This window comes from Andrena cerasifolii, chromosome 4, assembly GCF_050908995.1.
Source record: "Andrena cerasifolii isolate SP2316 chromosome 4, iyAndCera1_principal, whole genome shotgun sequence".
Lineage (NCBI taxonomy): Eukaryota > Metazoa > Arthropoda > Insecta > Hymenoptera > Andrenidae > Andrena > Andrena cerasifolii.
Genome location: NC_135121.1, coordinates 6,176,962 through 6,203,402, shown reverse-complemented (window position 1 = coordinate 6,203,402; position 26,441 = coordinate 6,176,962). Strand labels below are relative to the sequence as shown.

Below are 26,441 nucleotides of genomic sequence, written 5' to 3'. Positions count from 1 at the left end.
TTAGCCAAATAAATTTAAACAGCGATTCGATGCTGTGACACTCTGCGAATACTTGGTCAAAAATGCTTGCCAATCGTCGATCCAATTGTTCCACCTTTGTTTAATGAATGGTTTAGTTAATTAAAAGCAGTACTATAGTAGGTACATAGAGTTAAGGATCAAGGAGGCTTTGAATACTGTTTAACGTGTACGAAAATTAATTGATAAATCAAAAAAAAATTCTTTTGCATATAAATTACGTTTTATTATGTACTTACATGTTTATCGCTTGTATTTTTGTTTAATAAAATTAATTACTTTTTCGAATAATGCCTGTAAATCTTCGGTAAACTGTGTTTCTTCGGGCAGCAAAACATCGTAGGGCACTTCGGAGAAGTGATTATATATTTGCACGAACTCTTCGAAAATCTCATTCGTCATTAAAAGCATCGATTTTGCTTTCAAACCAGTCATTTCTATTCTTTCAAGTTTCATGTAATCTTCTACTACATCATACAACGACTGCAACCAAAGGAACGATAATTATGAGCCTACACTGCCAAAACAAAGTAACTTAAACGTTTTGTTAACAGATTCAATTTATATCTATTGGAGCGTGTAAAACACTGTCGAGTGTTACATGCATCCTCCATTAAATAGGTGAAAGCAAGCATTAATAAAAAAAATTTAAAAAAAAATTAAAACCGACTTCAAAAAATATAAAAGCGCTAAAAAGTAAAAAATAATTTTTTTCCTTATTTAATCTACGACTCTCAATATTTTTTATTTTTTTTTAAGTCGGTTTTATATTTTTTTTAATTATTTAAGTTATATAACTACATTTGTTTAAATAATATAATATATATATGTATATATATTATAATATAAATATAAATATAACATGATATACAATATTATATTATAATATAATAAATATAATATAATATTATAACGTAGAGGGGACACAATTCCCAGCGATCGTTTTCGCTCCTTTCTTGTCGATGGCGAGAGCAAATCAGAGGGACTGAAACCGAGCAAGAAACGGTACGAGACAGACGACGCGTTGATATTTTGTCTCGCTCTGTTTTTCGATCGCCTGATACTCCATCCCTTGCCTGTCCGCGCATACAATGTACAGTAGATCCTCGTTATGAGCCCGACGAACAGCGCTGGCTTAAATTAAAAAAGGATAGAGCCATCTGCACTTTTTTTACCAAACCTGGATCTCTTTAAGTCTCTTCTGAAACAGGTCGATCCTTTCGAAAACTAACTTCTCGTGAAATGTCCAAGGCACAGGCTCAGTCGGGGACTTGAAGTAGCCATCGATTCTGTCCTTGAACAATCGAAATGTCTCTTGATAATACTCAAGAAGGGGCGAAACTTCTGTTATCTTCTGTCGGGGCTCCTCGATGTCCCCTTCGAATATACTGGACGGATTTATGTACTTCGTTGCCTGCAAAAAATATTGTAAATCCCATCGTTTCACGGACCAATAAATACATCAGGTCTATCCATCTATCTATCAGAGAATTCAAACTGTATTATTTTGCTAAGGAAATAGTGACTCAGCGTGCGCCACGTGCGGGACTCCTCTAGTCGTATCTCTTAACCATGGTCGCTGAACGCCCATGGGCGTTCTCCGCACACACACACTGTATGCACCGAAGGAACACATACGCGCTCTTATAACTTACGCTTGTTAAATGGTTAACATTAGGACGCCGTGACGCTAACGATTTGTAAGCTATTATTCCGTAGATTAATTTATTTACTGTGCGCCGAAATCATATGTTTTAAAATTTTTTAAAAAAATTTACGGTCGAAATTCCAACTTCATTAATTAATTTATTATGTATAGCGTTAACGAATTCATTAGTTTGGAAAAACTTGAACATAATATGTGCTTGCTCAAATTACGTGTCTTATCTTGTACCGTGATGGTGTAATACCTGAGCAATGATCAAGTTTGAAATTTCACGTAGCAGGGCTATGATTCTTTCCATAGAGTAATATTTCGAGTTTGCCCACATTAGGCAGACGCAGTGCATTAAACTTCTCAGCTTCGAGGCAATGTCCTTGAATTCTGAATTTTCGATTTCTGCGAAATAAGATTCTAGGGGCTTTAAATAAAGACCGATGTCCCTTGTCTCCAGTAAAGCTGAAATCGAAATAAGAATGATTTGAAAATTAGCGTGAAAAATTCAAGCAGTTCATGTCTTTCTTCCTTTTTAATTAGAAGCTTTAGTTAAAAGAAAAGGAATCGATTCCAGCAGTGCAAGACTTATATTTCTTGTTTCATTTGAAAGAAAGAGATTTAATAAATAAATGTGTGTGTAAATAATTATAACGTAAAAATAGGAGACCTATGGAAACTTTAACCCGTGAAAACTTGCAGAGTAAAGAGGAAAGATATCAAGTACATGTAAATAATAAAAGATACTGCCTTAATCTAAGACTCGATCTAACTTTCTCGAAATTGCTACATACTTGCAGCTACATTCCTGACTAAATTCTTGAAGTATGCTGAATAGGGACTGTGCAGTTCTTCTAGTAACTTGTCCATGTGTATTACTCGCTGATCTTTCAGTTGAAGATAAAGTGATTCCATATTTTTCAGCCGCAAGTGCCAATACTCTAACTCTATAAAGGCAGATGCATTAAAAGGATAATAATAATGGTAAGCAATTCGATAAAGTAACAACGTCGAAGTACAGTCTTCCCCGGATTATCGAGAAAGATTTGGGACCGGGGAATTCTCGTTAAACCGGGGCAGGCGGAGTAGTTAGCACCTAACAAACTGACCCTTGTTAGGGCCCTGGCCCCAACCGTCTAACAAGGAGACTGATCGACGTACAGTGGCTCACAGCCATAATCGTACACTCTTTAAAATCGCATAACATTTTTAAAATTGGTCCGAACGACTTGAGTTTTTTTGAGAAGCTAGAAGGATTAGTTTGCTAAGTGACACGTTTCATGGTTTTGAAAAAAATGCAATTGGCCGGAGTGGCAAAAAAAATAATAGTAAAGGTCGTTTTTTCAACTTTTTTTTGTGAGCTTGTAATGAAAATTAAAAAAAATCGTTTGTAGATTGCAGTAAGTTGTAAACGTGCCTAAAATTTCATCAAAATCGGTTAACGTTACTCCGAGCTAAAAACGTTTAAAGATCGCAGAATAAAGCCGAGAATCGCTGATTTCGGGAATTTTCGCGATTCTTTTGTCTCATGCTGGCGCATATGTACTCTGCCGCGGACGCGTACTGTAGGCGCGTATACGGCCAGAGTTGGGCAAAATGTAATCTAATTACAACTTACAAATTAGGATTAAAATGTAATTGTGTAGTTGAGTACACATTATTTTCTGTAATCGTTAATTTATGTAGTTGACCATTTGATTTCGTCAACTACCTAAACGAACGATTACAGAAAATAATGTGTAATCAACTACACAATTACATTTTAATCGCAATTTGTAAGGTGTAATTAGATTACATTTCGCCCAACTCTGTATACGGCAGATTACATTGTAGTATAGTAGCGGCAGTTTTTCGCGAATATCTCGGAAACGAAGGTCGAGCGGCGGTAACATGTGTAGGGAAAATATGTTCAGAATCATGTTCCCGACAACATATTCCAAGGTCGTGAAAATCGGTGAGGAAACACCTGTTCTGCGTAATTACCATTATAATTAATGATTGTTAAGAAAGAAACATTGTCAAATTGAAAGAGCGTTTAGTTTTTAGAAGCAAGTCGAAAATCCAAACGGAACGAAGTCACTGAAATTACCAGACGTAGATATCTGTGCCCCGTCCTTCGAAAATGGAGAAAACACCACGTTAAGGATCTCGTTAATTTGGGTCGCCCATTTTATTACAATTTCCTCGATGTTGTTTTTCAGTTCAATCTTTTTGGAAGGTTCTGTGTGGGAATCAAATTGTTCGTGAAGAAGTTCCTCGATGCCCATCGGCATTGGTAGCAATGTTTGTCCCGTTATTTTTCCCTTCACCTGATCAATTTTTTGTACACGTTATTTCCTCTTTATGGATTAGCATTCGAATTGAATTTGAAAAGTACACGATCGATCCAAATCTATTTAATCACAACGATGGAATTTCAAAATGTTTTTTTTTTCTAGTAAGAATATTTATAAATAATGCTTTACAAAAATAGCCTTTTGTTAAATAAATAATAAATATTAAAGGTAGCTGTTAAATAAAGAATTTTGTTGAATCGATATTCTTTTCTGGATTAACTTTAATTCGTATTCTTTTACCTGCCATATTAGGCTTCGAAGTTCGTAAACTTGTTTCTTCACATCTTTACGAACGATTTCCGGCCAACCAATGTGATTTTTGGGATTAGACAAAATAGGTACGTATGCCTGAAAGAATGGTAAACACCATAGGATAATAAATATTTTTCAACTCACTTTGACTTAATGTGTAAATGATTTTCAAAATTAATGTGAAAAGAATCTAAACACTGGAAACAATTGCCTACAGAAACATACTTTTTCTCTCTTAATTTTTTAAATTTCGAAATGTATAGTCGATAGTGTAATAATGGTAACTTTAACATCAAATGTGATTGTTCCCAGTCAAAGTATGCTCAAAATATATAAATTATATAAAATAATAAATATATTAATAAATATATTAATTATATATAATAATAAATATATTAATTAAATATAATAATAAATATATTAATAAATATAATAATAAATATATTAATAAATATAATAATAAATATATTAATAAATATATATTTATTATTTTATATATATATATATATAAAATATAAAATATAAAATATATATATATATATTATTTTATATAATTTATATATTTTGAGCATGCTTTGACTAGGAACAATCACATTTGATGTTAAAGTTACCATTATTACACTATCGACTATACATATATAAACTAAAAAAATAATAAATATAAACAAAATATATAAACATAACTTGACAGTAAATCTTGTAAATGAAAAAAAAAACCTAAAATGCAAGATAAATGTTTTCTTGAGTTTCCGAATTGAGAATTCGCTCTAAATCCCATTGTATTTTAGGACACCCTGTGCATTCCTTTTAACCGGTCTGCGAAGCTTCAGAACTAACGTCTTCGACAAGAACGGCTAATTCCTCGATCGGGTTCGGTGCCATGTCCCCCGGTATCAGCAAGTCCTTGTAATTGCCCTCGGTGATTAGTTCGGGGCTCCTCTTCAAGAAGTACGTCAGCTTTCGCTTGGATTGCGTTATCCCGAGGTAGGGTACCAAGAGGCCGGCAGCTGTCAGTTGCAACACAAGGATCATCTCCGACGCCGTGCCGAAGAACTTTGTAATTACCTCCTAAACGTGAAAGTCGAGCACCGTGATCGTTATTGAATTTAACGAAAACTTCATTTCTAATTATCTGCTCGTCTGACTACTTTTGGGCAAATGTTTAAAGAACCTCTGGCAAACATTGTAGTTTTTGCGAGTAGGTACTTATTTTCACGGGCATTTGTTAACAATCATGACATATCTTACAATTGTTTTACCCGTGTTGAATTCTAATTCCTACCGCGCGGAGCGGTACAATCTGTTTCGAGACTTCACCGGTAACGATGCATGTGACGCTAAAATGGTAATGGAGTCTAAAATTTATAGACATTCGGGCTTTTACAGTAACATGACACGAACGAGACTGGGACTTAGGACATGCGAGAAAGAGTTTGAAAGATTAGACCCCTGGTGGCGCTGACAAGTACTATTACTAGGGACGGTCGCGCGAGGAAAATGACGTCACAGGAAATTAGACTTTGCTTGGCAAGGTTTTTGAATTTACAACTTTATTTTAGCTTACAAGATCCGTCTAAAGTACTCTACTTAGTTACCTTAAACATTAACGTACCTTGAAGTCAGCGTTTGACATCATTTTCGTCCATCTGTCAGGCTTTATCTTTCTTGACCAACTAAGATAATTATACACGTATTCGAATCGTGCATCTTCCTCCTTTTTATCATCCTCCCTCTTATCACCCATTTTTATTTTGTATTACTATCCGTTTATTATTTGAAACTTCATGTATCAACTTTAAATTAATCTACATCATTAATCGATCATTATTAATATACTTTTCGGTACGTTAACAAAAACAGATGACGATATGTAACAGAGAAATGTAGATAGGTTCAGATTTCTCACTACTGTCGCCCGAGTTCACAATGTAAATCGTGTTTCTCTGGTTTCAGCACTATTAATATTGAAAATAAAACTAATTAATCAAATTAAAAATAATGATTTCGTAATTTCGTTGTTGTTAAATACCGGTCTTAATTACTGAATAAAATTTATTCGGTCATCACGATCTCAGTGGTTTCCTGACCTTCCGTGTCTGTAAATTCAATTTCCAACTGAAAAGCTTTTCCAATTTTTATGTTTATGCCTGATTTTATACTTCGATACAGTACCGCAATGTAGCTGCAACGTTGCTCTAACGTTCCTGCAACGAACTGTGCTGTATGGGTAATTTCATGATCGCATTTTCGTTTAAATCTTAACAAATGACTTTATAGATTTCTGACTTCCAAATTCAATGAAAGTATTTATAATTTCATTTACTAAAAAATCGGTTAACAGTTTCATTGAATAATATTGTAAGGTTATTGAACATTGACGAATAAAGTTATTTGTATATTACTTAGGTACAGCGATAAATAAAATATTTTTAATCATACACTTAAATTGTTTCACTAAATACATTTACGTGTTTCTTATTTTAGTGAAAAAATGAAAGCAATTTGATTATAAGGAAGATGGAGTTGGTGATGCGGATATTTGCCTTACGTATTTTACATAAGTTATTTATTTCTAGCATTTTTATTATGCTACACTAGCATAACATTACATAATTGGAATCCCCTTTCGTTCAGCAATAAGGAAACATGGCTCAGGTTAAACAAGCTGAACCCCTTGTGGATCAATGATTACACAACCGATTGCGTTGGGAACTTTTGATAGATAGGCAGACACAGCTCTTTAGAATCTGCTATCCATGTTAAATACCTGCAGTCAAATAGTGTTTACACCTCTGTGTATTTACCTTGCAATGTCGATTTCAGATGTGTTAAGAGAATAGTGAATCATAAATTTATTCTGGTAGCACCCTAGTTTCGCAATATGTCTTACAGATTCAAATAAACAAATACTGCACAGGAAAGCGATATATCAATCTAATCAAAATACTTTTTGCATTCAAGAAAATTTAGTCTCCCTTAAACAAACAATAATGTAATGTAATTAATAACCAAAATGATGATAGCTTTTAGTTGTACTTACAAAGAAAATGAAACTGTAAATGAAAAATTTAAAATATCAGCTAGGTTGAGAATTGTGATACGCTGGATTTTTTATATTTTCTATTATTTTTAAATTACGAGGGAAAAATATATTACACTGTTTTAATGGATCTTTTTGAGTGAAGGTAAGTGATTTTATCTGTAGAAAGTATCTTTGTATTTTAAACATGATGAGAATTTAACACCAGCTGTTAAATTCTTGATTAATAAACTCCTTAAGTCCTTACCTACAATTGAACAAGTACCTGCTCTTCATCCAGCGAGCAAGTCATTATGTAAAAATGCTCCAATTAAGTGACACTCCATTAAGGAGCAGATAAACAGGTTGTCTCCCCACCTCCATCCCAGAGGACGCCTCGACAACGACTCCATTCCTTTCACATAAGGAAGATTACATGGTAAACCCTGACATACAGAAACGCGATTTTATCCCAATAATTACGAATCTCACAGAAAAATACTCGCAGTGCTTTACGTGGAACGACCTGTATGTATTTGCGTGAATAAATCACGATCGCATGCTAACAAGTTGAATAATCGAAAATTACGTAATCATCGCTCTCCAACGCACTGTGAATGGCGCTAAAATGCTTGGCATAGTCAGCATACCCTACCGGTACTTTCCCCTCTGTCGCGAAGCTGTTCAACTACATAGCTAAGCGTTTGCAGTTGCGCATCCAGAAGGGGGGCGCTCTTACTCTTTTTGTAAGAAGAAGAGAAAATTGGATTTTATTGTTTAAATAGATTTTTATAATCACCTAATGAATTTTACCGAATTGGCATTAAAAATATTTTTAGCCGTTCAACTCGGCTCCCCCCCAAGATTAAGTTCAGAGTGCGCCACTGAGCGTTTGTTTGTGTTGCGCAGTGATGACGATCACTTTCTTGCAAGCACAGTAAGTCGATGCAATAAAATACGCAGTAAAGGAACTGGTATTAAATAACAGAACTGATGCAACAATTAGGTTACTTGTCTTTTACATACACACAATATCCAGATACTGGTTTTTGGGGCTCACCCTATATAGAGTTCTAAACTATTTGTTATTGAAACAAATGTTTCAAGTGAACTCACTTTCTTTCGAGGGGAGCATCTTGTGATGGTCACAAATCTTATCTATGGGTGAACGTGCCTTCGACTTTTGTTTTTTTAAATGGAAGTACATATGAGCCATTTATTTTAAAAGTGGCCTAAGTCCATGTGTCAATTGTTTTTAGTTGATTGTAGTAATGTGTACAACTTGAAGTTAGTATTACAAATTTATATATAAAATTTTTTTAAACATAAATGGATGTCACTTTCAAAATAAACAGCTCATATATGTTTTTATTCAGATGGTCGTGTAGCCCGTTCCGTGACGAATTCGTCGACCTGAATATGCTGGCTTACAAGGTCATTCAAGGTCATCCATTGCCGTTCAAAACTTGCCTTCGTTGAACGCTCAGAAATTGTTCCTTATCTTCGGTATTCGAAATAACGATAGGAAGAGGAAGCAGGATCCCTAGTAGCATTTCTGGTTGGCCCACAGTATCCCCAAGTTGGAAATTAGTTGGCCATCAAAATGCCAACAATAAATGCTGCCAGGGATACCATTCCCACCAAGATCTCCGGATTTGACACCTGTAGACTTTTTCTTCTGGGGTTTCGTAAAAGATCAAATTTATCGGGAAGAACCCACTACCTCTGATAATGTGAAAAATCGTATCAGGGATGCCTGCCAACAGTGGCGGATTTAAGGGAAAAGGCCCACAAAATATCAAAATATTTTTCATCGCTTATTTCGATGGTTGTAAGATTTAGTAAAAGCCCCCAACCAACCTAACTTTTGTCATGTTACAATGGTGGCGAAAAAAAATAAAATTCGTTTACTGATATCTCTATATTTAATATATAATTATTTCTAAAGAACACTACTGTACACACAAACATACTCCTCAGCTTGGCGCTGAAGCGAAACAGCTGCAGAATAAGATGAACCTGAAGAATTTAGCACAACCGCCACTTTCCAATAAGCTGCTACCCACAACCTGCGATCCTGAATGGCATTGAACGGGTTACAATGATCTTCGTGCAGGAGTTCAATAACCATTGTACCTTAGCGACATTTCTGTAACGCGAATAAACGTTTCAACAATTAAATGCAACGTTATGCATATGTAGATTCTTCCCTGGTCTCGACTATGAATGCTTCTGGTTATACGGCCGTCAGATATGAGCAAAAGTTTTTTTAAATAAAAATTTCGAATAACGAATAATAGTTAAAAAAATATTCGTCATGTGTCGAATAAAGTTACACCGGGTTAACTTGGTGGTGCGAACACGCGCTAGAAAATTATCCGACGTCGATATACAGTTAAAGTTAAAGTTAAAACATTTATTCAGCGCTGAAGTTGAAACACTCGAAGAATAAAAAAATTAACTTTACTCGATCCATAATTTAAATATTTTTTTTTGTAATGCCGAATTCTGACGTCGGATAATTGCAAGTCATCGAATCAGGGTCCGGAACTGTAACCTACTTTTTCCTACTGGTGGCTGCTCTAGCAAAGTTTTAAAGACCTCCTACTATTTGGTGTGTCGCTTTTTGGATGATCATTAGGATTTAATATAGAAAAGGTTACAATACTAAAACTAAGAGGAGCTTGAACTTTCTCACATATTTGTTCATGTTCCAAACTTAAAACAAAAATTTTTCCGGTTATGAAATGTGTGTGTGTCTTCATTGGTTTGGTCTCCAAGAAAATCTTATTTTATATAAGCGTGTGACTGTCATCCAAAGCGTCAAAATTGCTTATAAGCGCACCTAGAAATTCTGCTTGAAATATTTAACGACCCAACTTTTGTTGGGTACAGAAAAAATTGTCTTATAGACTCATCAATTGCTCCCCTCCACGGAAATCTTTAGTAAAAGGCGAAAGATTTATGCGTGAGTTGAAGGGAAACCAGAGTACCCATTACACCGTTACACTGGTAGTTATTATACCTGGGGCTCGCTTTTAACAGCGAGAAACTTCTCCCTCTAGTGAGAGCCTGGCGCATTAACAGACTACCCGAAGTAGTTTCATGGGCCTAGACAAATCGATTTTTTTCTGCATTTTCTTATAGTTGTTGATCCACAAAATGTATTTCCACAGTACTGCAGCGAAATTCGTAAAATTGCGAGAATTATAAAGGTCGCGTCTCCAATACGGCACTATTATCTGTAAAAACTAAAGGCGTTTTTCTCAAAAGGATATTTCTTAAATCGGGCGCAATGATTTATCAGGATCTACGGGACGAATGCGGTAGCGGTTTCACGTACGTGTTCAGCATGACTGGCTATGATCGGTGCCTGCAGCTTTGTTTTTGTTAAAAATTAAAAATGGTTTCAGGCCAAATGAGTCAAAATTTTTCTGTAAAAACCACTCTCTTTTCTTTAAATTTTTAAAAACACTTTGCCACACTGGAACATAAAGTGTTACTATAGCATAGAATTACAGACGAACTGTTAATAAACTTAAATACTTTATATTTTCACAAGAGCTGATTCTAGTAAAAGTAGTCCTACTATATATTCCACTTCAACATATTCTAAAAGAAAATAATGGCTTAACGGATATTGAAATTTGAAAATACATAACACAGAACGAAAACAAAATTAAAAAAGAAAATTTTATTTATAGCTACTATTATTGACTGTTCATTTTATAAATCATTCATTGCTTGACTGCATCATTTGAAGTAATACACTGAATTGAATTTACAATTGAATTGACCATAAACTAAATATGTAATTTTTTAGGGCGTTATACTGGAAGGACCCCTTAACCGAGTCAACCGATGAACGTCAGCTGGAAATCGACTGGATATTTTGGGCCGCCCGAATGGGCGCACATACCGCGATAAAAACACGGTGCACTGACCAGCAGATGGCAGGTACATGGCGAAAGATATACGGGTGGACGGATTAGTTCGGGGCGAGGGCTCATCAGTCCGACACTGTCGGGAAATGCGAGCGGCGAGTACGAGACGGTACTCTCTTCGGCAGTGGAAAGCGGCCGGTGTTCCGGGTTAATATTCGTAGCGAAGAGGATTGTTTTGCAACGCTAACTCTCCGGGCAGCTTACGTGCCCATGCCCGTCTCGTAATTAGTTTGACTTTCACCGTGAGGGCCACCTTACCGGGGCACACTTTCGCTCGTCTTCATTTTGCCCGTCTCTCGGCTGCCCGCCTCTGGAATTACGTTACGGAGAAAATGCCTGAATGCGCCCGAAAGAATCCAGGCCGATATCAAGGACGTCCTCTCGTAACCTCACCAGATTCGGGGCCGTTGTTTCGGACGGCACGGATCACGGGGAGCACGTGACTCGTGATGTCACGCCTGACGAAATCATAGCGAAGATCCCTGACCGACCGACGCGCTTCCGCGCGCCACGCTTGCCCAATGGGCTTTGACGTAATCAAGGATTTCGTGTAATATCGGGACGATTCGTTGCCATACGAAATGCGTACGGTTTCTTCTGGACGTAATGCTGCCTCGATAGAGCCTCCCCCGGCTTCGCCTCTGCACCAACTTTCCTATTGCATTTAAATCCCGAAATTATGTCCGACAGTTTTACGCTTCCAAGCTTTCGTGTCCATCGGACGTTCCGCTCCGATCACGCCACTTGGAACCCGATGATTTGTGCTCGGAACGATTTTAATCGGAATTTTAATTTAAGTGTCGACACTGAAATTCCGCGCCACGGCGTGTCGCGTCGAATGCGGAGAGACGCCTGTTACACCAACACCGCATTTATCACTGACGTTTAAGAGAGATGCTAATTTACGTCTATTACAGAACGAGCGACTTGGAATCAATGATGCACACCTTAAATCGTTATTACGGTATAATTTATATCAACGACTCAGTCCGCGACAAATATCAAGGTTTTACCACATTTTTTTCTTCAAATTAACATATATATGCAAGTGAGCAATATTCATTTCATAGTATATATTCAAGATAAAATATATATATATATATATATATATATATATATATATATATATATATATAAATTCATTACATAAAAATACAGTATGTGTATGTGTGTGTATATATATATATATATACACACACAAACATATATACACATACTGTATTTATATATATATATATATTTATATATATATATATTTATATATATATATATTTATATATATATATATATATATTTCGCCCCCTCCAAAAAAGACTCCTTCTATATATATATGTAAAAGTACATAAGTACATTTTTTAATCTTCTTTTACAAGAGTTAAAATTTCCTTGTAGTTTATATTTTAATGTCTTTATCTGATACTATAACCTAAATAATTACATTCACATTAATTATTTAGATCGCCCCTATCGCCCCCCTCTGGATCCGCCCTTGGTATATAAAGCCGATACACAATACCTACCTTAATGTAAGTAGTTTAAATATAAATTTAAACTTGTTCCTTTAATTATTATTATTAATTTCCATTTTAAGTTCTTATCGTGCTAGATTATGCCAACAGTGGAAAAAAATTATAACACTGGTACAGAAAGGTTAAGGGAATATACCTACACACGTACAAAAAATCCTATCCCAAACTGAAAGTAGTCAACCGAATTTCATTGATTGTTTTTAATTGCTATAATTAAAAAAGCCTCTTTCTTTGCAGCACTTCAATAAATATCCAGCAATTAGAATAAAGACTTATTCTAATTAATAAGAAAATTAGACAGCTTCGTGCAAAAGAAGACACAGTTTTGTTAAGATAACGTCAGAAACGATTATTTTTAAAGAAAATTTAAACGACCCACGTCTGCTCAAACTCACGTACAGTGGCTCTCAGCCATAATCGTACACTCTTTAAAATCTCATAACATTTTTAAAATTGGTCCAAACGACTTGAGTTTTTTTGAGCAGCTAGAAGGATTAGTTTACTAGGTGACATGTTTCATCCTTTTGAAAAAAATACAATTGGTCGGAGTAGCAAAAAAAAAATAGTAAAGGTCGCTTTTCAACTTTTTTTCGTGAGCCTGTAACAAAATTTCAAAAAACCCGTTTGTAGGTTTAAGTAAGTTGTATACGCGTCTAAAATTTCATGAAAATCGGTTAACGTTGCTCTGAGCTATAAACGCTGAAAGATCGCAGAATAAGGTCGAGAATCGCGGAAATTTCCAAAATCAGCGATTTTAGGCACGTATATAACTTAAATCTACAAACAGGTTTTTTGAATTTTCGTTACAGCCTCATAAAAAAAAGTTTAAAAAACTTTTCTATTTTTTTTTGCTATTCCGACCAAGTGCTTTTGTTTTCAAAACGACGAATCTCGTGACTTAGCAAACTAATCCTTCTGGCTTCTAAAAAAGACTCAAGTCGTTTGGATTAATTTTAAAAAAGTTATGCGATTTTAAATGTTGTAAACTTTCTTTCGTCTGCCACTGTATAAATATAAAAGTAAACACTGCATATGAAATTCTTAATTAAAAAATATTAAATTAATAAGGGCGGCAATATTGTTTTTGCACCTGGGCGGCCAAAACCCAGGAACGGCCCTGTATCCTTACTAATATATAAAAGTGAAACGTTGTCTGTTTGTTTGTCCTTCTTTCACGCCTAAACGGTTGGACGAATTTCAATGAAATTTTGAATATCCATTAAATACGTCCTAGATTAGATTATAGACTATTTATAAATATGCTATCTAAAATAATAAATAATAATAATAATACCCGGGTGAAACCGGATAACGGGTCAGCTAGTATTCTATAAGCTCGGTTCTTACAATTGTTTGAGTTACAATTCTTTTCTATTTTTTCTTGCTATTCCGACCAAGTACTTTTGTTTTCAAAACGACGAATCACGTCACTTATCAAACTCACCCTTCTGGCTTCTAAAAAAGACTCAAGTCGTTTGGATTAATTTTAAAAAAGTTATGCGATTTTAAAGAGTGCACGATTATGGCTGTGAGCCACTGTATGTGTAAAATCTGATATACTACGAACTTTTCTATAGTGTTCAAATTAATTACAATAAAAAATTACGTGCACAAAGAATTCACGAAATCCCACAAGTTTACACACAGCTATTTTAAACAAATAAACAAAAAGAATTAATTCACACTTGTTAAATAAAATTCGTACACTTTGCAGAAAGTTCCCAGGTCGATAAAATTGAAATACATCATCGATCGGATAATTGTTAAAAACTTAGGCACACAAGGAATTAATAAAACCTCCCTTCCTAATGTATCTATACATATTAATCTACTATAAACAGCTGAATAAAGGAGAATTCATATAGTACATGCTCGTTAACCCTTAACTGGTATACTGTTTTTGGCAAACGTGACTGGTATACTGGGGTCGTGGCAGACCCCAAATAAAAAAGGACACAGAAATTTGTAAAGTCGACACTAGAGCAACCACTATGAATATTTTCATCTTAGGTAATGTATAAAATAATAGAAGCGTAGAAAGTTAAACTATTATTATAAAATTAATTAGAAATTCAGTTTACCAACTTAGACAACCGAAAATTGTACATCGAACTTTGGGTGCTTGGGGTCACGAGCGACCCCAGGATACCAGTTAAGGGTTAAGTAAAATCCGCGAACATTTCACGGAGAAAATGTGAATGGACCAACCGAATAATCGGAATACACTAAACGATAAATCAACACCCTTTGTTCTAGGCTCCAAGCATGGTCGCTTGAATGGCGCAAGGCTTCCCGGGCTCACCGCGTGAATTTCGCCTCCAGGATCCGTTCTGCGCGAAGTGGAAAAAAGCTGGGGGCGCCGCTGATCGTAATAAGATCAGGGTTACGTAGTCCCGCGAACAACGATCGACCGATCGATGACTGAACAGGCGAAGAAAGAGGATCGAGGATGTTCCTTTTCCCCTCTTCCAGCCCGTATAAAAGTCCGAAAGTGACGACCCGGCCGGCACAACTGTGAAAGATCGCCCAGTGAAAGACGTTCTCTGTGCGACGTCCACCTTTCGGCTACGTTACCCTCCCAGTCGCCGCGAAATTCAACGAAAGAGCATGTTGGTCCACCTGGTGAGTGTTCTTCGACACCCCTCATTGTGACTACGATCGCAAACTCGGTGCCCTCTATTCCGAGTCCATGTGACTCTGAGCACCCTTTGCTCGGGGCCATTTAGCGGGCAGAAGTGCGCACTTGTTTATCTTCTGGACTTCTTCATGTAGCACTTGACTGTCTTTGCATACTCTATTAGTCTGCAGGGAATCCTGATTGAAAATTTCCTTCCTCAAAAAAGGACCGTGGTTTTCGGTTGAAGACTTGCTCGGGGTGGGTCCGAGAAATGGTCCAATAAGAATGAAAACGCAGGGACGTTCGCCGACTATATTGGATACAGTGAAAGTACAGGTCGAAATTCGTGCAGTTTTACCTCTTTTTATCGCTTGTTTTGCAACGTGCGGTCAAACCAGTATTTTTCGGGGCACCTTACCATTTTTTGCCACCGATTCCTCCGGAACCTGTACAGTGAGGATGGCAGGCTTTCGTGGCTTCAAATTCTCCGTGTGCCTTGTTAAGGTGGCCCTTCGTTATACGTCTCGAAATTTTTTTGTACCTTTCGCTCTCACCCTCTAGAATGGTTCCATTTTTCAAAGAAAATAATCCCTGAGAAAGTTTATTGCAGGAGGATGACAGGAAAAGTGCCGACCAGGCCTTGAAGTTTTGAATTCATCACTAATTTGGATTTAAAGAATTTCTCAAAAATGGTAACCCCTATCGAAATTTAGGTCAAATAATAGTAAAAGAGCATTCAATTTTCTACAATTACGGTATATGTAAAGTTTCGTGCTTCCAACCATTCTTTAGATAATAGCGCTTGAATATAGAGAGGTCTGTATAAAAAGTGGTTCGAAGTATGAACAAATTATGTATATACAGTAAGTGTAGAAAATTTAATGCTCTTTTAATATTATTTGGACCAAATTTCGATAGGTCTTACCATTTTTGAGAAATTCTTTAAATCCACAGCATTGAATTTTAAACAAGGATTATTTTTTTTATGAAATGGAGCCACACTAGGGGGTGAGAGCAAAAAATCGGATGTTGGAAAATTAGGGCCACCCTACGAGTGCCTCACGTGCGCTGTATCTACCCTTATTTACCTTTTGCAAGTTTTTGATTTAAAAGATTCGCGATTTCAATTTAGTATTCCGATGTCGCAATTTCTGTTACTAGAACTCAACTCGCGCAAATCAAAAGTACTTGGAATTTAATATCCAGTAACCTTAGGATAATAAAACGCCAAGCATGAGGCTTTTCAAAAATAATTCAATCAAGATCAGGATCGTGATTTTTTTAACTTGACTGAAATGTTTACTGTCATCGTAATTCCTGATCTTGATTGAATTATTTTTTATAAAATACTTCAATATAGCTTGTGTTACAGTATACGGATAGATGAAAATATCTGCCAAGTTTCAATCGTTTTCACTACACCGTTTTGAAGAAATAAATTATAACTTGAGAAATACTGTTGAACATATTACGTCGGAAAAGACTAAAACCTCGTTAACACTAATATCAGCGTGCGAGAATGTCTCGGCAGTCGAAAATGTTCCTTCGTGGGTGTCGACGCGTCACCGTCTTATGATTTCTCTTGATCCTCGTGGAAAGATGAGCGAAACCTTGTTCAATTTGCGTGGTATCGTCGTAGTTTTAACTCTTCTTATTTTCACTATACTTTCAAATTCGTACAGCAATCGTATTCCGATAGAATTTATCGCGATTAAATACAGAATGCCCCGTAATTCCAGTCAATCCATAAAAACCATGTCTCTTCGTCACAAAACAGATCGAAATATATTTATCGGGGTAGTACGATGTACTTCCAAGCGCTAGTAACTTTGTTAATTAACATACCATTGAAAGTAGTATAGTAAAGAGAGTTCTAACCCAAATTTGAGTTTTGTGTTCAATACACGTTCAGAGTGCTACGATAGACGTTCAATACACGTTCAAAGTGGTACGATAGACGTTCGATACACGTTCAAAGTGGTACGATAGACGTTCAATACACGTTCAGAGTGATACGATAGACGTTCGACACACGTTCAAAGTGGTATGATATACGTTCAATACAGTTCAAAGTGGTACGCTAGACGTTCAATACACGTTCAAAGTGGTATGATATACGTTCAATACAGTTCAAAGCGGTACGATAGACGTTCAATACACGTTCAAAGTGGTATGATATACGTTCAATACAGTTCAAAGCGGTACGATAGACGTTCAATACACGTTCAAAGTGGTACGATAGAAGTTCAATACAGTTCAGAGTGATACGATAGACGTTCAATACATGTTCAGTGTGGTATGATAGACGTTCAATACATGTTCAGAGTGGTACGATAGACGTTCAATACATGTTCAGAGTGGTACTGGCGCCATAGGTGTATTGAACGTCTATCGTACCACTCTGAACGTGTATTGAATGCAAAACTGAATCAAAACTAATCAGCTTTACGAGGGTATTGGTTTCTTTGCCGGTACTCCTTCTAGCTTCAGGACTAGTGCTCGGAGAGTTCTTATTGCGGAAGGCATTTCTTGAATTCGTAGTTTATTCCCCATCTACCTACCTGGAAATCTATGTTCATGACTAGTGCTTCTTTTCTCAATTTTTGTTTTATTATTCTGTAACTTACTGTAATTATCTTTTACTATAAGCATTCTTGTTCTTAATGGGCTTGTCCTGTGAATAAATTAAATTAAAATTAAATTAAAACTCAGATTTGCGTTAGAACTCTCTTTACTATACTACTATTGAAAATTTCTGTTTGCTTCAAGAGTAGAAAATAGAATTGTGTAAACATTAAGGCTGTCCGAGTACTCGAATATTCGAGTAGCTTGAACCGAACGGTTCGGACCGAGCTGAGCCGAGTACCCGTAAATACTTGGAGCAAATCGAAATTTTCGAGCAGACCGACTGTGTCGAGTAGCTTGAAGCCAATCTAGCGCTCGCCAGAAGAACTATTCTACCTGTCTATTATATGGCGATCTGGTATGGGGTATTCAGTGTATTGTTCACTATTTTTTTCGACATAAAATAAATGTCCTCTAGGGTAAAGGACCCAATTACTGCCATCTACTCAATTACTGTCACTCTAAGCTGTTTTACTTAAAATAACGATTAAATTTGTGAAATGACACACAAAAAATTAGCATACAATTAAAACTGTTATTTATACGATACAGAAAAAAGCCCTTAATTTTTTCTTCGTTAATTTCAATAAAATGATAAAAAATTTGAAGCGGATATTAAGAGGGTGAAAACGATGACTTCCTTACTAGCGAACGAGAAAACAAGGCGTTAAAGAAAATGCTGTAATTGTAATATTTAAGCTATTAATTAAGTCTTTTTACTTATTAATTCGGTGACAGTGATTGGCACAAGCGTTTCAAGCATTTTTGTATTACTGTCGTAGCAGTAGTTGAGATTAGCTGGCAGTAATTGAGGTGTCAGTAATTCAGTCAAATACATTTTAAGGGTGTCAGTAATAGATCCCGAAATATATTTTAGAAATTGATGAATTTACATTTAAAAATTGAAGTTTTAAGATCCACCAAATGTTTTTCATCGTGAAAACGTATTAAACAATAATAAATAACAAGAACAACATGTACTTGTAGTCTATAACAGGGCTGCACAGGGAGCCGTTTTTAGCGCCTAAGGTGCCGTGAGGCGAACTACAGTAGTGTACGTGTATTTGGTATGACTTGAACCCAGCTATATATACTTACGCTACGAGGCTACACTACTGCAGTTCTCCTCACCGATTCTAACCTTAGCAATGGGACAGGCGGGTTGCTCGCAGCTAGGCGCTAAAACGGCTCCCTGTCCACCCCTGGTCTATAAGTACAAATAACTATAAGATAATGTCAGAGTCAACGCTTAAGTAATTAGTGTCAGTAAGTGGTAGTGTAATTGGGTCAGTAATTGGGTCCTTTACCCTATAAAGATATAATACACACAGACATATACTGTGTGAATACGTCCTTCGGTGGTGAAACTAATATCCGGATAACGAGTTGATCTGTAATCAGTATATTAACATTTTATTATTTAATAGCGTCACACTCAGCGCTGGTGATAGAATTTTCTAAATGCCAGTCGCAGAAAGATGGAAAATCGAAAATCGTGCAAAACTCCTTGCCGTTTTTGTTAATAAAAGAAAAAATATTCCATATCTTTAGTTGATCTAGGGAACATTTATTTTATGTCGAAAAAACACTGAACGATACACTGGACACCCCACAACGACATACCAAAAGACTGTTCCAATTGAACTCATACTTTTCTACAGAAAAATTCCTAAAATACACTATTTTTCAGACCTGCGAATGAGAACGAAAAGTAGAGGAAGCTACAGGCTTTACATATATACAAATACGAAGCCAAGATTCAATTTTTTTCTTCAAATGATCATGGGATGAAAACAGCACAAACTTCTTGGAGAAAATGCAATTTGCATAATAAGTAACCAGTTAATCGATTCGTGCAGTTAACAGAACGGCGCTAGGGGGGGGGGGGGGAGAATTGGTTGATTTATGCGGAGCACGCCTGAAATAAAGCGGTCCAGATAATTTCGCCGTTCGAAAGTAACCGAATTGTTTTCCCGAAGAAAGTTAATCGGATATTCCGCGTGCACGCGACCGGGTAGTCACGTAGTATGTACCAGAACCGCAACGACGGAACGCTGGCGATCGTTTCGCAATCGATTTTCTACCACGTTTAAATTGTAACGCTTACGCAACAATTCCCCCATGCTTCTACCCCCGTTAGACGAAACGAAATTTAACGCAGCCGCGCGAACCGCTGCCGACAACCGATCTTGATGAATCTTTAAGTGGTTGCACACCTTTGAGGAAATCTCGCTGTTCAACGTGGCTGGTGCTCAACGACCGTTTCATTATCCTTCCCGAGCAGTCGATTACTCTCGTTATTACTTCCTGCAAAAACGCATCCAAACCGGCGCTTTAACCGCAGGAGCTTGCCCTCGCCTAATCGTACCCATTCGCACTCCCGGATTCCGGCTGCGAAATATAGGCTGAGAAGTTAAGGATCCATTCTACTTTTCTGGTCGAACGAGAGGCCTATTTTCATGATTTTTTTTCTTTTTAACTATTGTACGGATTTTTATGTTTTTTTTTCTTAAATGTTTATTATTCCTTGCTGTATAGAATTGTATTTTTCATACTTCCTGATATAATTACGAATGTGTGGATTTAAGTCGCAATGTTTGCGCTTCAAGAATAGGATATAATTATTGATTAATTAACAGTGGTTACAGAATAGTGGCCTTGTAAAGAAGAAGTTCTGAATTTTTTGCCAATTTTTAGATGCATTTTGTGGATGGAACAAAAACTATTTTTGATACCTGGATGGTTTACCTTTAAAAAATCCTTCAATTTGTAGGAAGGTCATTTTTTGGAGAGCGGCAAATTTTGGGGAGTAACAAATTTTAGGAAGCATCAAATTTCGGGGAGCGATTAATATTGGGGGGTGACAAATTTTGGGAAGCGTCATATTTTGGAGAGCAGCAAATTTTTGGGAGCAGCAAATTTTTTTTGGGGGGGGGGGGGGGGCGATAAATTTTGGGAAGAGAAAAATGTTGAGGAGCGGAATATTTTAGGATACAATAAATTTTTGGGTAGCGACAAACTTTGGGGAGTAGTAAATTTTGGAGGGTGACAAATTTGGAGCAAAAAAAATGAAACTTTAAAAACAATTCACTTTCTTTTCATGTAGCGAAGAAGCAATGCCTCAGATGTGAGTTACTCTACTGAATTAATTTTGAAATTGTCTCGATAATTGTAAATTAAAATATTTGATGATATTTCGCGGAAAGGGCGGCAGACGCTTGTTAGCCTGGGGGAGCCAAATCTAAAAACCTCCCCTGCTTACAGGTCATGTATTAAAAGTCGAGAGTAACATTTTGCCTTAACTCTTATCTCTGATTTTTGTGTACAAATTAATATCGAAAAAAGTAATATTCTTAACCTTTTTTAACCTACCCTTAATAATCCTCCAATTAAATACCTACGTTAGTTTAGATATATATCACAATTTACAAAAGCAGTTGATTGAATTGAATTATTTAAAACATTTCTTTGTTTACAAATCCTGATAAAGTATACAATCCTCTTGCAAGAACATGTATTTTCCCTTTCATTTTACTCAAGTATTGGAATAACGAATAGTAGTATAAATTAAGTATAATGAAAGAAATAGCAAGTTAATTAAGAGGTGTTATTTAAAATGCGTGCTCTAATGTATTTCCACGGCATTCGCACTCATTGACATCCCCGTTGGAGCGCGGCATAAATATTCATTTTAATTCATAAAAAGATTCCATTGAAAATTTGAATTTCATGAGAGCTCTTCTTAATTAAGAACGTTATCCAATCAATGCCGTAATTAACCGGTAAGCAGATAATAAGGCAACGTTACAAATTACGCGGTCTAGACAAGAAAATACAGAGCGAAGAAACTCGAAAGGGGAAAGCCAGGTCCCGAAAGTAAAAGTAAAAGCAGTCAGCTATTTTTTCACATCTATCCGCTGGAAATAATTACTGCGACGCCTAATTGCTCTGCCTTTGTCCGCAGTCATTCCGTTTTCTCTCCTTTTCTTTGAAGTAGTAGGAGCATCTTCGAAAAGAGAAGTTATAAATTCTGCCTTTCAACAGCTGAAACGTCTTGAGTAGTGCTTGACCGTGAATCGCAGAATTATTCGGTCTTCGTGCTGAATTTATTTCCATTCATTAGATTCCAACGTGCACGATAATCCGTGAATAATTGCGTTTTAGTATTCGGAAGACATAAATCAAATTCTCGCGCGACTATTATTGTACAATAAACTGAAACGCCTCTGCGATAAATAATATCCGATATTTGTCACCCGGTGCTCAACCACTATTGAAATTAATGCAGAATCCGAATCAGAAGATTAATTTCAAAAGAAATTCACTTGCTTCTGGATCATAACTGTCCAAGTAATAGCTCTGTCTGACTAATTTTTACGACCAATCGAGCATGCAAATCAGTTGCTTTACAGAAACCGCAAATCGCTTCCACCTTCGTCCGAGTTCGTCTACCGAACTACGGTATCGAATACTCGCAAGGGACACTGCCAAGGTGTCCGGCGCCGATTTGTCTCTCCTTGAAAAATGTTGCCGAGCACCAACATCCAAGAGACGCGTATTTTTTTATTTTTCTCCAAACTCAATTTTAGGGGATGAAATGGCTCCTCGAAGTTCGAAAATCGGCATTCCCCGAATAAAGCATCCTGCCACTGTAAACATGAAATGTCCATCAATTACTTGTATTTTAGACGAAATACATACTATTATCAAGTGACCTGTGTGTTAACAAGGGACTAGAGAAAGCTGAGAGCGTAAAGGAAGTGGACGCGGTACATTTTCACATTTTTTTCCTGAATAAAAAGAAGCGGATAAGTAATACATGGTGTGATCTAATTATAGCTGTTCTTTACGCAATTTTCATTTGCCAAAGTGTTAATTATATAAGTTTTATATAACAACATACCGCAACCTGCAAGAGGACATAATGTCTTTAATAATTGTCCACCTTCTTTACGCTTTCAGGCTTCTCTAGCTTCCCACTTTTCCGGTTGCAATTCTGCAAATGTTGAGGGGTCTCTCTGGTCTCACGCTCTGAAAAGCAAGCAAATTTGGGGGAATTTTTAAAAAGAAAAGTGTCGAGTATTATAATTCCAAAATTTGTACGTTTATTAATTGGCGTTCAAAGAATGTGCTCGTTCTCTTTTATGCAGTAATAATAAGTTCGTTCAAAGTTACAGTGGTAGTACTAAGTGGTGTTTGAAGAAAAAGTTTATTACTACTGGCGAACATGACTCTGGCTGTCGTAGGCATGTGAAACAAAAGGCGGAAGATTTTTCTGAATCTAAATGAGTGTGGTTATCGTATGAGCTAGAATGAAATCATTGTTTGAAAAATTCGAATTTTGCAACACAGAAAACTAACAAATTCTTTTCTGAAAAATGAAAACTTTCACCTGAAATACGCGGCGGTTCGGATCCCTGTATTCTGCTACTTTACCTTAATATCTATCCCATCACTAGCGATCCCTTCGTTACGTCCTCGAGCAATCTAACTAGAGATTAACTGATTCATTTCCAGACCACGCTACTGCTAGTAGCTTGCGCGACAGTCTACTCGAAGCCAGCTCCGGAAGCACCCTTGAGCTCGTACTACCCCCCATCCAGTAGTAGCAGTGGTATCTCAAGCGCATCTGGCAGTTACGGTCCACCTTCGTATCCGGACCGCTATGGACCGCCCCAGCAGGAGTCGGTTGTCCACAAACACGTCTACGTTCACGTACCACCTCCGGAGGCGCCGGAATACAAGTCACCCAAATACATACCTCCTGTGGCGCCACCGCAGAAACATTACAAGATCGTGTTCATAAAAGCACCAACGCCACCTACACCGACGGCCCCAGTTCTGCCGCCATTGCCTCCGCAAGACGAGGAGAAGACGCTGATCTACGTGCTCGTGAAGAAACCGGAAGAAGCGCCGGAGGTGGTGCTGCCGACGCAGGCCCCGACGCAACCTAGCAAACCAGAAGTCTACTTCATTCGATACAAGACACAGGTAAGAGATACTCGAACACAAGATCTTTTGAAATACGTGACACAGTGCGAACTAAGGGTTTCCAAAGGGTTCTACTAAGGGTAGAAATGTTTCAGACGCATTTAAATTTTAAAAATCTAAAAATAATTCACTATTTCCAGTTTTTTTTTATTTTTTGGAAAATTTTTTTTTAGGTTTTCGGACTTTTTTCGAAAACCATTTATCGTACGGGAAAAAGTAATAGCATATAAAAGGTGCTCCTTGTCTGTATCTACAACTTTTGTTTGACATATTTTTTATGTAAATCAATAACTTAGAGGATAGTTAAATAAAATCGACTGTATATGCGTTTTTAATTAGTTAAATATTCAGGGGCTCCCTTTCCCCTTATCCAAGTAGGGGCTCAAAGTGTACACAGATTTTTTTATTCATTCGAACTATTCTAGGAGGTGTCGCGAAAAAATTCGAACGTCGAAAATAAGATTTCGACGAAGCATTTCACCCAAATTGTCGAATTGCATAGATACATGTACACTCATAATCCCAGATAGCACACGACGTCTTAAAGACGTCCATTTTACGTCTGTTTTTGGCCTGAACGTCTGACGACCTTATTAAGACGTCTTTAAGAAGTCGGTGTCGAGACGTTTCTAAGATGTCTGTCTTAGGCGTCTTTAAGTCGTCTTCGAGACGTTTGTGGCAAGACGTCTTTTAAACGACTGTGTTGAGACGTGTTTAAGACGTCTGTGTGGAGAGGTCTGTTAGAGGACTGTGTTAAGACGCCTTTAAGATGTCTGTCCTGAGATGTTTCTGAGACGTCTGTCCGAGTAAGTGTTTAGGACGTCTCTAAGACGTCCATGCCAAGACGTTTTTTAAACGACTGTGTTTAGATGTCTTAAAGACGCATATATACATAAACAAGTCATGACTAGGCCGGCTCGCGATGAATAGTACGCTACCGCCAGGTGGCGACCGGGCCCAGCGCTTCTCGCAGGTGGGATACAGCAGTCATGCCTATAAGAGAACCGAGCAGGTCATATACCGTTATTCTCGAGTACCGGCGTTTTTTGACGAAGGAAATTTATATTTTCGACTTGAACTTGAATATGCCAAGAAATGTCTCGATCATTCGTTATTGCGAGACGTTCTTCTTTTTTTATGAAGAAACGAAAATATTGATCAGCATAAAAATAGACTTTCTCAAATGAGAACAAGAACAGCTACTCGACGGGCTTCTTTTGTCAAAATACTTAAATTCATTAAAATATATTAATTCTACTAAACACAAATCAAGTTTTTTTATCTTTAAAAAGCTGCAGTAGGTCCAATAAAGACATCTTTGAGGCGTCGTGAAAGTCTGAAATGGACGTCTTTAAGACGTCTTCACGACCACTTAAAGATGTCTATAAGACGTCTTATACACGTCTACAAGCCTTTCAAAAGACGTCTTAAAGCCGCGTTTCCTGACAAACGACGTAAAAAAACGTCTATAGACGTCTTTAAGACGTCTTGAAAGTCTGAAACAGACGTCTTTAGGACGTCTTTTAGATGTCTGTGTGCTATCTGGGAATGTAACGGTTAAAGGGAAGAAAGTATCTAATCTTGCCTATCGCTTTATTTGTTTTACAGAAAGAAGTACAGAGTGCAGAATACGGACCTCCGCCACAATCACCACCTCCGGATAGCTATGGTCCTCCGCTATCAAATTCTGGGGTCCTTATTAAATAATTTCGTTGCGCGTAAAAATGTTTCCTGGGAACGCAATACTCGGAACAACTGGATCTCTAGGGATTTTGCTCGGGATAGTTGCTCATCGTTCGTGAAATTTCCAAAACACCTATCTACGTTGCACGTGATGTAGATTACTGCTATCGATCTATGTAGATTCCGCGACTAGCATAAGACACTATATTTAGCCTTCTAATTCCTCCTAGATTTCTGACTGAAAATTCATTTCCATATTAATCACCCACACTTGCAAGGTGAAGTTAAAATTACACATTGGATCACAAAATTCACTTTACACTACTTGCATCATTACTTCTCCTAATGCTCTTATTGGACGTGTAAAACACTATAAATGAATTCAAACTTCTTTTTAATATTTTAATGTTTGTGATCAAATAGGATCATATACAAATAATCACCAGGAACTGTAGCAAAGTGATGTTTCCCGTATCCTAATCGACGCAAGTGAATATAATTGTAACAAATGTGTGTATATTTTAATAAAAGTATTTGTACTTTTGTAAAATTTTCTTGTTTCCTGTATTCTGCAGCACGTAACAATCGCATCTGGTTGGGCAGATCTCACAATCAGATAGACGCTTGAAGGGGACCTTCCTTAATAAATATACCAATGCCTAACAGCAATGGTACCCGATCTTCCTAAGCGTCTGTCTTCTAAACGGATTAAACTCCATAGAAGTGACACCAGAAAGGGTCAAAGTGTCAACACACAAACTCCGAACAAAACA

At 36.9% G+C, this 26,441-nt stretch overlaps 2 protein-coding genes, 3 long non-coding RNA genes and 1 other non-coding gene across 7 annotated transcripts in view; 2 read left to right on the top strand and 4 right to left on the bottom strand.

The window, feature by feature from the left end:
- The first annotated feature begins 2,836 nt into the window (after window positions 1-2,836).
- LOC143367769 (uncharacterized) overlaps window positions 2,837-26,441 on the top strand; it is a 231,249-nt gene continuing 207,644 nt past the window's right edge. Inside the window, exon 1 of the long non-coding RNA XR_013085097.1 lies at window positions 2,837-2,940. This is a non-coding gene — a long non-coding RNA (uncharacterized LOC143367769). The remainder of the gene's footprint in view (window positions 2,941-26,441) is intronic.
- Window positions 4,920-6,004, bottom strand: LOC143367951 (dynein axonemal heavy chain 17-like). The gene is made up of 2 exons (XM_076810226.1): window positions 5,873-6,004; window positions 4,920-5,328 (listed from the first exon to the last, which is right to left on the bottom strand). Exons 1-2 carry the CDS (start codon window positions 6,002-6,004, stop codon window positions 5,068-5,070), a joined length of 393 nt encoding a protein of 130 aa, XP_076666341.1. The 3' UTR covers window positions 4,920-5,067.
- LOC143368348 (uncharacterized) lies at window positions 6,602-8,046 on the bottom strand. Its single transcript, XR_013085220.1, has 3 exons — window positions 7,772-8,046; window positions 7,548-7,694; window positions 6,602-7,027 (listed from the first exon to the last, which is right to left on the bottom strand). It is a non-coding gene; the product is annotated as an uncharacterized LOC143368348 (long non-coding RNA).
- Window positions 10,152-10,272, bottom strand: LOC143368641 (U5 spliceosomal RNA). Its single transcript, XR_013085273.1, has one exon. It is a non-coding gene; the product is annotated as a U5 spliceosomal RNA (small nuclear RNA).
- On the top strand, window positions 11,051-26,293 carry LOC143367751 (uncharacterized). Of its 2 annotated transcripts, none has more exons than XM_076809905.1 (5): window positions 11,051-12,187; window positions 12,681-12,749; window positions 15,009-15,374; window positions 23,512-23,985; window positions 25,594-26,293. In XM_076809905.1, exons 3-5 carry the CDS (start codon window positions 15,360-15,362, stop codon window positions 25,690-25,692), a joined length of 588 nt encoding a protein of 195 aa, XP_076666020.1. In that variant the 5' UTR covers window positions 11,051-12,187; window positions 12,681-12,749; window positions 15,009-15,359; the 3' UTR covers window positions 25,693-26,293. The 2 variants fall into 2 exon arrangements, with proteins under 2 accessions (XP_076666020.1, XP_076666021.1); XM_076809906.1 differs by having other exon boundaries at window positions 11,051-12,229.
- On the bottom strand, window positions 21,157-23,599 carry LOC143367767 (uncharacterized). Its single transcript, XR_013085095.1, has 3 exons — window positions 23,431-23,599; window positions 22,898-23,025; window positions 21,157-22,643 (listed from the first exon to the last, which is right to left on the bottom strand). It is a non-coding gene; the product is annotated as an uncharacterized LOC143367767 (long non-coding RNA).

Bases quoted from the DNA above. Each gene is read 5' to 3' on its own strand.
- LOC143367951 (XM_076810226.1), bottom strand. From the start codon at position 6,004: ATGGGTGATAAGAGGGAGGATGATAAAAAGGAGGAAGATGCACGATTC. The intron at 5,329-5,872 runs GTACGTTAATGT...TTTCACGTTTAG, and splicing joins TGTCAAACGCTGACTTCAAG to GAGGTAATTACAAAGTTCTT.
- LOC143367751 (XM_076809905.1), top strand. The intron at 23,986-25,593 runs GTAAGAGATACT...TTTGTTTTACAG, and splicing joins TCATTCGATACAAGACACAG to AAAGAAGTACAGAGTGCAGA.